Source organism: Lycorma delicatula, chromosome 4 (genome assembly GCF_047948215.1).
Source record: "Lycorma delicatula isolate Av1 chromosome 4, ASM4794821v1, whole genome shotgun sequence".
NCBI lineage: Eukaryota > Metazoa > Arthropoda > Insecta > Hemiptera > Fulgoridae > Lycorma > Lycorma delicatula.
Window position 1 is genome coordinate 57,795,249 of NC_134458.1, and position 12,848 is coordinate 57,808,096.

The window sequence follows — 12,848 nt, forward strand, 5'->3', positions numbered from 1 at the left end:
TCTTTCTTACAGCATCATTTTAATAAAACGTTATACAAAATACAATACATAAATAATTGAATTATATTACTACAAAATCTATATCTCCTTCGATATTACCAAATTTCATTTTTTATTCACTCACATACACATACTAATTTCATTTTATCTCTTCCATTCCTCTTTGGTTTCGCTTACAACACTTGCAGAAGTTTACTAAACTGAAATCAATTTATTATTAGAATATAAAAACTTATCGCAAGTGTATAAACATATATACAACAGCGTAACTGAATTTAGTTTCAGTAATAAAATATAATATTCCTAGATGTATCATAAAATACATAGTGTGACATTAAAGCTTCAGTAATGATACAAAATAAACTGCCTTTTTTGCCACCTTCCAACAATTCTCACTCTAAGCCTCAATAATACCACTAAAATCTTTTACATCAAATAGAGCAAAATGTTTCAAGTTTCTCAAATAATAAAAGCGCAGAGTGATTGAGCTAGAGTAAATCCAATGAGCCAATAAAAAAATGAACTTAAACGTTAAAAGTAGAAATAAAAATTTAAAATTACACTTAAATTGGCAAACTCATTATCATACGAAAAATAATAAAAGAGTAATGTAAAAAAATTACTTGTTTCCTGGATTTAAATTTTAGGAATTTTAAACACACGGAGTAAATAAATATAACCTGTTTTAATTAATGTAATAGAAAATACATTTAGAAAACCATAACAAAATTTTAATCAAAAACATCTTAAAAAAAGTATTTGAAAATTAACACGATACTTTTTCAAACATTTACATTTAAAATTATTAAAACATTTCTAACGATTTTTAGTAGGAAAATTTTTCCTTTGGTGATAAATATTATCTGCATTTAGCAACCACATTGTATAATGCAGCTGTAAATTACTGTTGTTGATACAGTATTCTTAAAATTTCAAACAAATTAAGTATTCTACATAAGTTTAGGTCATAACAATAACATATATCTAAGCTTCCTCACGGAATTTTCCTCTGCTCTCTCTACATTACATATGTTTCAAAACAAGAAATTTTTATTTAGAAAATTAAATTAAAACTCCAATCTATCTGAAATTTCTGATTTTAAAAAAGCATCAATCATGAAATATCTAAAAAAAATGTAGAACACGATATGTTCAAAATCACTTTCACCCGATACTTCAGTTTGTACAAAATGATTCAATTTTTAGTTACCGCAGTTAGAACAATTTTAATTACTCATAAACTTTAAATCACACTATGAAAATAAATAACCAAATTTAAAAAATAATTTTTTTACCGATTTCCATGGTTCTTTAACATTTTTAAATAAATAGAACTAAAATATATAAGCTGCTTTTATGATATACTTTATACAATGAAAAAATAATAATCCAAAAAGGATAAGAAATTATTTTTTTAACAAACAGAAAGAATTATACTCAGAAATGCACTTAAAATATCTTTCAAAAGTAACAGTAAAATATTTTTTTAAATCTAAAATAATGTAACACAAAGCAATAAAAATTTACTTCAGGTAGTATTTATTATGCCAGTATCAAATATGCATTACTGCTTTGTTTTATTTAACTTTATATAATTAAACGTAATTTAACCCATTAATATCGATGTAGATTTATGATACACAAACAAAAGGTTGAATTAACAATAATTAACCAATTTCAGAATGAAGTATAAAAACATAACCATAATATTGAATAAAACCCAGGACAAAACATTTTTATAAAATTTTAATAATATAAACCAAAATAGAATAATTCTGTTGATAGTATATTTAAAAAAAATTACCTATAGCAGCATATGAATCACATAATATAAACAAAAACCAGTTTTGTTAAATAGTAAGGACCAGTTTTACATCAAGAACATGATTTTACCATAAAATATAATACATTATTCATGAAATATAACTACATCTGTACACTTAAAAGACGTGAGAACATGAATAATATTTTATAAAAATAGAAAAATAGCGGCCGATTCAAAATTTAATCAGTAAACACTACAACATATAAAAAATTATATTCAGTTTTCCAATAACAGCAACTGAATCATATTAAAATATTGTAAAAAGACAAACCATCTCACAAATACATACATTACATGACAAAATTTAGGCTATGGAAGAAGTTCTTACTGGCTAAACTAACATAAAATCATTCATTACACATAATTTATTTTTCAATTTGCATAGACTGTTTCATAAAATTTTATATGCAAAATTACAATTAAAAAGTCATCAGAATCAATAAGAATAATAATGGAAATTATGGCACATGATGACATTACAGTGATATCAATGCATAATATATAAAACCCTAACTGTAAAATATACCTTTATCGATGTAAAGTATAAATGAAAAATATCTTCATATTAAACAAAATAAAATGTGAAACTTTAAATTATCAGACAATTTTTATAAACATAAATGGTATAGACAACCCAAAATAAAAGCTACACATTTTGACTCTGTTTTTATGTAAAGCTGAACAACTAACCCTAAAAGTGAAGATTTAATTATACCAAACTGCTGAATGTATATAAATTAATAAATATTTTGTCAACTGCTCTTCTGATACACTGACAACAAACACCGAAACAGTTTTTAAAAAATAATACATTTTTTACACATATATAATTACACATATGATGTTGCTTTACAGGCCCAGAAATTTAAACTTGTTTGTGGAATTTATTAAATTAAAGGATTAAGATATCCTTTATAAAATTGTTTTCAGTCAAGAATCGCAGATGGAAAAATGGAAGGAAATAGTGGAAGAAGGATTGGGATGTTTAAGGATGCTGTAAAATAAAGAAGCATTAAGGATATGAAGGAGCATGTTCAAAACTGAAAAAATATAAAATGGTAAGGCCATCAAATAAAAATATAAAATTTAATTGAGACCTGCCGAGACAAACTGACAAAAATAAACACAGGATTTACATGGGGAAATTTTGAAAAAAAGATTTAAAACTGTTGTTATACTTACATACAAACATATTAAATAAAAATAATAAAATACAGATTTTGAAACAATTCATAACGTATAACATTTTCAAATAATTCCACTAAATGTTTTTTTGTTTATATAGTTAGGGATCAATGCAGTGTTAACACTTGCTTTCCCTGTAGATCACAGTTTGAATCTAAGCAATTGTTACATTTTCATGCTCCTGAATCAATGAATTCTCTTTACGCTGCCATTCTGTAGTCAGATTTTAGTTGAGAACAAATACTGGCCTTGCAATCCACAGAAATAACAAGCTATAAGTATACTAATTATGTCAAAGAAGAATACAGCTGCCTGTAAAATTATTCAGAAAGTTGTACCAGGCATCTGAAGACTACAATATCCAGCAAATAAATTAGTAATCTTAGTTATACATAAATTAATATGAGTATTAGTTACCTCCTGATAATTGACTATTATGTACAACTTTAAACCAGAAAATAATCTATTTTCTCAATTTTGGTATATTAAATGATTGAAAACAATTACACAATTAAAATAAAATGAATACATTATATCGGCTTAAAATGCTGCCAATTTTACTTCAGTTTTGTCCTAATATCATAAAAAATTGATTATTTCTTGCTGGTAAGAAAATACCAACTTAGGCAATTATAAAAACATAAAAAAATAACATGCATAAAAGAAATCATAGTTATAAAATACAACAAAGCTTCATAATATAGCTCAAGGACTAGACCCGATTACAAATGTATCAAACCCGTAGTTTTTTTCTTTTCCTAAGACTAGTATGAAAGGTGTCAAATAACTGATAAACAATAATAACTAAACACAAAATATAACATGTTCACAAATACAAAAAAAAAAAAATTCACAATAATTTAATGTATGACCTTTTTAATCACTAATTAAAATAATTTACTTATATTAACAGCTCACTTTCAGAAACAAAAACATAAAAAATTGCTGTCACGATATTTAACCAAAATCAAGGATGTTTAACTATTTAAATCTTTCTTGGATATTTCACAACAATAGCTGGTGAGTTTATAAGTAAACCATTTTTTCATTAAAAACCAAGATTTTTCTAAACGTACACTTAAATTATTTTCCCCCTAAAATAATTTACTGATTTTAAAAAAAATGTTCAGGACAAATACAAAAAACCATAATGAATTGAATAATGTATGACAGTAGTATTTGTTGAAAAAGATGAACACTTTACAGTAAAAAATGTATGAAATATATATGTAGATATAAAAATCTGCTATTGCAAATGGTTTTGCTCTTATTTTAGTATAAGTTGATTAAAAAAAAAAAAACCTTATGAATTCTGTAATTATTTTTCAATAACATCTGTAGCATATTTCTGTGTTATTTGTTTATTAGAAAAATAAGACATTAAAAAATGCTAACTGGAATCAGCAATGCTGTATTTAACAAGCCAGCACCACCACATGAAAATTGCACGCAATAGTATACATGTTCATTGTTCAGTTATTCATCACTGTTATTGTATTAAACTATGTAAAAGAAAATGTTACGATGACATTTGTAAAATAGAGTAATCAGATGACAGATGAATAGTTAAATGTATAGTATTTATCTTTCAAATAGGAAGGCTTGCATTTTAGCAATACTTTATAGATAAAACCAGGAAAGGGTTAAAGGAAAAGGGTAAACTACATGATAAGCAGCCTTATAACTTGTAAATTTCCTTATTTCAGAATTAGCTGAATTCTAACGGACAAAAAATACATTACTTTTCAATGAAAGCAAATAAACAATTTTTAATCAGCATTACGAGAAAAGTTAAGTATATATTTAAAATTTTATTTACAATATCCTAAACATAACTCAGATGCAGAACTTTAAACAAGTAGATTATGAGATTGTAATTAGCAACAAAAATGATAAACAAACTGATATATTCATCAAAATTCTACAACATAAAGTAGCAATATAATGGCCTAACACATTTCTTCAATAATTAAGAAAATATAATAATCAATTCTGTATTAAATATCAATTGGAACTTGATCTTGAATTTACAGTAAAAAGAATAAAATTAACACGCTGAAAATTTGTATAGCAGATTTCATTCAGATAAAAAAAAAACTGACAACCTGGATATCTTATATAAAAATGCAATAATTTTAATCTAATACGAGTAATACATGTATATTTATTTCCATCTGCAGGAATATAAAGTTGTTATTATTATTATTATGCAATAACAAATGAAATTTACAGTACTATACTGTTTAAAGGTATTTATAAGAAAATCTGGCAAGGGAATTACAAATCAAGTCTAAAAATTTAGTGCTGTCTACAATGATAATTTAACTGGGTCCAAATTAAACTTTCATAAACAATTAAAAAAGCCACAGACATTCCATGCTAAACCAACAGCTGTACATTCTTTAAATCTTTATGAATTGTTCTAAATATTCTTCTTATAACCATAAATAAAAATCATAATGGAAATATAAAAATCCTTTTTACTTTTATTAAAAAAGATTAATTAAAAACTGATTTCTGAATTGCATTCATAATCGCAGTAAATAATTCAAATTGAATCACTTAAAAAGTAAATATTTTTTAAGTTTTATACAATACGGTCAGGTCAGAAAAGTTAGAATTAATAAAAATTATACAACTGCCAGTCCAATATTTGAGCAGTTTAGTACAGAATAAACCTAATTGTAATTTTCTAGATCTATGAGAAAAAGGTTTCGAAGTACCCGATTATCTTCAATGTGTGCATACATTCTTTGTGTTAAAATAAAATCTGTTTTAAAGTAGTAGATGAAGATAAATAATACAACACGGCAAGATTACAATATTGTTTATTGTCTCCGTTCAGAATAGCTAGCTGGGAAGTCATGCCACAGTTCTTCAGCCACTGCAATCTTCACTTTCCTTCTTATCTTTCATTTCTATGTCTTTCTTCATCAATCTTTCACTTTCTGTTAACCGATATAATGTTTGGCTACCCACAAGCACTTATGAACCACATCCATATCTGTTATCCATGTCTTATGAACCGCATCATTTTCATATCTGAAACGTATCAACAAACCCCACACCTAATTTGATCAGTTACTATTCATAAGCTCAGAAAATGGGGTTCTCAATCTGTTTTCATCAATCAAACTTACTTAGAGTACCACCTTCCAGACAGTAGAAGTCTCAGCTGCAAGACTGCAATGTTAACATATAATACCTCAACAAGCTTTTCAGACGGTACTTTTTTTATGGTATTAGTCTGTTGCAATATATTTTATGCACTTGTATAATCCCAAATCACTGCTACTCTGAAACATTTTATTATAATGAAAATTATTACATATGACTGATATACATCAGATACTACAAGTGGACTCGAGGGGGAAAATTTGATAATTCTCTTTCTACCTCTATTTGAATTGACTCTAACATCTGATAAAGTGTGCGAAAACTTGGTCTAGCAGATGGTTTTCTATTCCAACAGAGTTTCATAAGATCATATATCGGTTTAGAAGTGTTCTCAGGACAGTGTAAAACATTACCTTCTTTAATATATTTAACAACCTCCTCATGCGTCATCCCATAATAAGGCTGCAAAGCAAATGAGAATATCTCCCACAGACAGACACCAAATGCCCACACATCCGATTCGACCGTATATTTATTATATAATATGCTTTCCAAAGGCATCCATCGCACCGGAATAGCATCATGTTCATCACCTTTATAATAATCTTGTAAGTACATCTTTTGAGACAAACCAAAATCTGCTATTTTCACAACCATTGTATCATCGATCAAACAATTCCTAGTTGCCAAGTCCCTATGTACAAATTTGCGATCAGATAGGTAAACCATGCCTCCAGCAACTTGTTGTGCTATTTTAATTAAATCTAAAGATCCTAACTGAATGTCTCTAAACAGATCCCCACCTCCTTCAGCAGTTCGCACAATATAATTACTTGGAGAACACGATCTGAGAAATTCATTTAAATCTCCACGACCCATGTACTCAAAGAGCAAACACATGGGTTTACCTACTGCACAAACTCCTAAAAGTTTCACTATATTTGGATGATCAAATTCTGCTAACAGGCAAGCCTCACGTTCAAAATCTTCTTGCAAATCTTCAGATGCCTCATCCTTCAACATTTTTACGGCAACCATAGTAAATTCTTCACCTTTTAATAACCCAGGAGCTTTAGCCTACAAGAAAAGAAATAACATAAACAAGTACTTTTGACAATAAACAATTAGCATAAATTTAAAACTCTACTGTACACTAACATTACTATTTTCAGCCGATGCTAAACTTGCAACATCATAGAAATCATGATCATGGCATAATCTATTTCACTTTTTCATTTTAAAGCTAATCTTAAAAAAAAAAATTTTGTCACTTTCAATATTTGCCTGTTTTAAAACAATACTATTAAAGACATTTCTAAACCAAAACTGAAATAGTTTATGTACTGAATAGAGTTTAGTTTTTTTTAGTTTAATTATTCATTCATGTTTCCTTTTCTATCGGCTATAAACTTTTTAAAAGTGCTTTATACTATGTACAATATTAAGAATATGAAACAATGACACACTTGAGATTTTCTTAGAGAAAAAGAATCTCCAATTTAATTAATCTTTTTACAATCGGGTCTTTCAGAGCAGGGTTCACTAAAAACATCTAACATTTATTAGTATAAAATAGGATTGCTCTCAAAATCTCCATAAAAAATTCAATATTTAATATAAAAACATGAAAAGATGAATGTCATAAAAACTACAGCTGTTTATCAAGGTTACGTGAAAAAATTAAGAGTAATTTAAAATTTCTTTCACTGGTTCCTAAATATACTTTGATCTATAAGTTATTTGTGGAGTACAGTATCCACAGATTATGAAATTGTAATTAGTAACAAAAATGATACATAAACTGATATATTAATAAATGATTTACAAAATACAGTAAAAATGTAATAAAAAAGCCACAGTTATTCTTTTAGAAATACAAGAATTTATTATTAATTCATTTATATAAAACCTAAAATGTTACAATGTGAAAGATGTTTTTGTAACCATTTTAAGTATCTAACAAAATATATAAATACAGTTCTTATGCACAATAATGGCTACAAACTTCAATTTTCACAGTTTAAAGAATACATTAAGACTGTCAGAAACAAAAGGTTTTTAAAAAATCTGAAGTAATAATCAAACATAACAAAATAATAAGATTCATAAAATTCGACTATATTTACAAAGTTACTGCTGAAATCACATCGCCTGTAAGAAGATTAAAATCTCACTTAAAGTTGTTCCAGTTAGAATCAGGGGTACTAGTTCATTAAGCAAGGATGTGAATCTTCATCAGGATACCTTCTCAGGTAGCCAAATGACCATGCTAAGTGATTCATATTTACTCTCACATTTCTTTCTGAAACCTACATTTCAATTTTGTACCATCGAATTAATATTGCATTAATTTAAACAAACTGTAATGTGATCATACATGTAGCCTTGTCTTTTATAAATTTTTTTGTGAACAGTTAGTTTTCCACAGCCGATTCCTTTTTCCCCAGTTTATTTCTTAACTATTTTGTAATGACCTGGAACTAATAAAATATGTACAACCCATAAAATTAGAAAACTAAGAATTACTTTCACTGCTGCATCACCGTCACTTATAAATTTTTTTGCAATTTTCAACGATTTAATTGCAATATCAATCGGATCTTGTAAATTCTGTACTAACAATTAACTGACAAATTATGTTCGATTTTATGTTTCTGTTATTCTGAGCCAGTTGAACTGAATTTGGTTTTGCAAAAATACATACCATAAATAAATATCGTATCTACACAGCAGCCCGATATGTAACATCAACCTGAACAGTGTAAATTCAACTTAAGATGAGTTAAGACTTAAACATGTGTCAATAATTTTCCACCATAAAAAGAAATCTATGAAGATTTTTCTCAAGATACTAGTAAATTTACATGTTTGTTTGTTTTTATTTTATAATTCAGCTTTTATAACAACTAAATGAATATTTCAAAATTTATGAAATTATGAAATAAAACAACAGCCTAAGAACATAATTTATAAGTCAGTCAAAAAATAAAGGTTTGCAGCCACTATACACATAAATCATTTGCAATTATTGTTTACATGAATTTAGTGCATACAAATTATTTAAGTGTATGTTGTTTCCTTACTTTATCCGCCTTTGTTTACACTTACATTCATTACATTTTTATTCTAGTAACGATCCAGAATTTTCGCTACAAGAGACCAACAAAATGCCATAACCATAATGGTTTTTGTGGAGCTGACAGAAGAAAAAGTCACTTAGAAAATGGTATATCCATTTCCACAAACACAGAGCATACCACAACAGGCTTACAAATGAAAGTGAAAAAATGGTTCCCTGTTACCTTCTTCACAGAATCGAATATGGTTTTGCACATTAAATGTCAAGCCCATTGAATATTCAGCTCTAAAAGTGGCAGAATAATCTGTCTAACAGTAAAAAATATACAAATGTATAACAATTTAAAGGGTGCCTTAATAATATTCATGCTATCTAAGGCGAGAGAAAATTCACAAAGCAAAAGATAAAGTGAACACTATCCACTTTTATTTATTCGCTAAAATAAAACAAAAATACAGAATTGATAATTAAAATATATAACATAGCTGTAATATTATAAAAATTAAGTAATTCAAGAAACAAAAATTTCTGGTTTGGCACATCCAGCATTAGAAAAGCTTGTGCGCCAGGACTAGTAGTAATGGATTGTAGTTTATATAATCCATTTCAATGAATATACATTCATTCACTCATCGATTCATGTAATTTTTAATGAGCTAATTCAGCATTACGTTTGCTAGTTTGATACTAACATAGTGAAGTTGTCGATGTACAACAGTTAAATTTAAAATTGCTAAACTCATATTTCAATTATTTGAAAGATATATCATTATTTTAAATTTCAGGGTTAACCTCACCTTGAAATCAAGTAGGATCTTTGCATATAACTGCCTAATAGTTAATACATTAAATCCATTAAAACATACTGAACTAGGATTTTTTTTACTAAGTAGTTTGTAAGATTGTCCAACAAAAGAATATTTATGCAGTACTCCAACGCATCTCCTCAACCAAATGAATCGTAATTTAATATCAATTGAACACAAGTTAAATAGTTTTAGATCCTTTGCTCTTAAAATTTTTTTCAACTTATAAAGTTTAAAGAAGATGGGTTTCAATTTATACTGCATAAAGATGCGAATCACACTTTAGATTTTACATCTACAATAACCAAAATGTTTAATATTTAAAAACATTTTCCAATGTGATTCAAAGTAATGAATAGATTAAAAAAAAAAATCCCTTTCAGCACGCCGGAAGGCGGAGGTAGATTTCACTAATGTTGAGTAAGGGACAAAAAAGATTTCCACCTTAAAGTTAAGAAAACTTCAAATTTACTCAATACAACAATGGCTGCATGTGAAAAAAGTTTTCACATATTTAGCATATGACAAGCCCATCTTCTTACAATTCCGCAATATTTTGGTCATCCCTTGCAGTAAGAGTTGGTCATATCAAAATTTTTTCAGAAAAAAGTTTTAAGTAATGTTTTTAGAGAACTAACAACCACTTTAAACCGATTCGATACTGTGCCTATTACAGGAGGTATGACTTTTTTGTCTTCGAAACCCCATTTTTTCCACCACCTCGACCAATTAGTTGATATCGAAAAACTTTACTAACATAGGTTTTAGGCCCTTATCCAAAGAATAGTAGGAACTTTAAACAAATTTGATATTTTACTTAATAATAAAGTTATAGTGATATTTTGTTTTTTTTTTTTAAAAAAGGCCCCCATTTCCACCCACATGGTCTGATTTTTCCCATTAATGAATTCGACCAAGATTTTGGGTTATAATATTTTATGTATCAATTTGAAATTGATTGGTGCAAAATTACGGCAGTTAACCTGTCCACAAGAAAGTGAAATAATATATATATATATATAGGTGTTTATAAAATGAGCTGGCTATACTTTTTCAGATTCTTCTTGTAAAACTAAACAAAAAATATCCTTAGGAAAAATGGCAATTTCTTCTTTGTTCTCCCCGTGTCCACCATTTTGTTATTTTTATATAAATATTTATATCTCAAGTTCGGATAGATGAATCACATTAATATTTGGTAAGTGTCTTGGTAATAAAGTTTTAAAATTAGCAAAAAAATCAGAACTTAAATACCTTTGCAAATTACAAAATGGCGGCCATGTTTATTTTTCAATCTATTATATCTCCATAAATATTAGTTTTATCAAAATTTACATTATTTACTAACATATTAAGTCTTTTATTTTGAACAAAATGACATTTATTTTTTAAAATAGGTTAACAAATACATGAGTTATGGCAGAAAATTGATATAATTATGTGTCTGTTTTCATGTCCTCCACTTTACGTTTAATTCTATGAAATATTAATTAGTTTTATTTATTATTAATTCTGGTACTGAAAATTAGTATCAAGTAATAATTTTCTCACAATAATAGGCCTAATAATTATGACATAAAATAATTATATTTTAAGAGATTTCAATCAAATTGAAATGAGATTAGCATCATTTGATGCTAATACCATCCTCTGCTATAGAAAAACATTTTTCCAATCACTATGAGAAAATAATAGTTGTTTCATCCGCAAAGCTCATTATTTCGCAGTAACTTTTAAAATACGTCATTTTCTGATAAGAATTAAAGTACCAAGAGTACTTTTATAGAATCATTGTTTTTCTCTAATTATATGATATTGACAAAAATAAGTTATTATAATCTGTTCTAATATTCAATATAGCAAAAGAAAGTCCTATAAAAATTAAATATCCAAAGACTTTTACCTTATTTGTACACCAAACATCTTCAATAGAATATTAAATATAAATAACAACACTATCTAGTAGGTCAGTCTCTTATAAATACAGTCACAAAAAAATAATAAATTGAAATGCAATGTACACATTTACCTGAAATACACGACCAAATGCCCCCTGTCCTAAGTCTCTGATGTAAATTATATCATTTCTTGGAAATTCTAATTTCTCCAATTTAGGATTTAAGCTCGTTCCAGATTTATGGTAAGCAGAATTATTTGGTAACTTTTCTAAATCTATATTAACCTCCTGCAAAAAAATTTCAGTTACACATAAGATTATTCATCTATTATTAATTTATAGTTTTATATTGAATGATGATTTAGAAATAACTGATGGAAGTTTTAAAAGTAAATTATTTAGAAGAAAAAAATAAAAAATTGTTTAATGTTATCAAATATTTCTAAATTAAAGTTCTATTTATTTAACAAAGTGACAGTAAAGATCTATTTTACTTCATTACATATAAATAATATAATTTAATATACACATCAGACAAATAACATAACAACAAAATTAACATTAAACTTCAATAATCATTAAATTTGGAATAATCAATTACTGCAAAGTATCAAAAATCAATGTCCTTTGATAACTGTTGTACGTGGTTTACAGAACAGCATTTATTAACTTTAACTGGAAAATCCACAGGTCTATATTGGACAATATCAAAATTACTTGGTAAAAAAAAAGATAAGCAGCCAAATTCTGCCACTATTTAAAGGATATTATGAAGCGGGGTGGATAATTAAGTAGTTTACAATCTATCAAAAACAAAAATACAACTTTTGGAGAATGTTAAAAACATCAAAACAGAAAATATATTTATCACAGACAAAATTTTAGTAGAACATGGTAACTTTCTTTTAATGTTAACTGCTTACCAACCAGATCTTAAAT

General features: G+C 27.0%; 1 protein-coding gene across 1 annotated transcript in view; it reads right to left on the bottom strand.

Annotated features, from left to right (window-relative positions):
• Positions 1-12,848, bottom strand: part of Nrk (Neurospecific receptor kinase) — a 51,453-nt gene continuing 38,605 nt past the window's right edge. Inside the window, exons 7-8 of the mRNA XM_075363018.1 lie at positions 12,042-12,197; positions 1-7,204 (exon numbers count right to left, since the gene is read on the bottom strand). Of these exons, the coding sequence (XP_075219133.1) occupies positions 6,362-7,204; positions 12,042-12,197 (999 nt within the window). The 3' untranslated portion in view covers positions 1-6,361. The remainder of the gene's footprint in view (positions 7,205-12,041; positions 12,198-12,848) is intronic.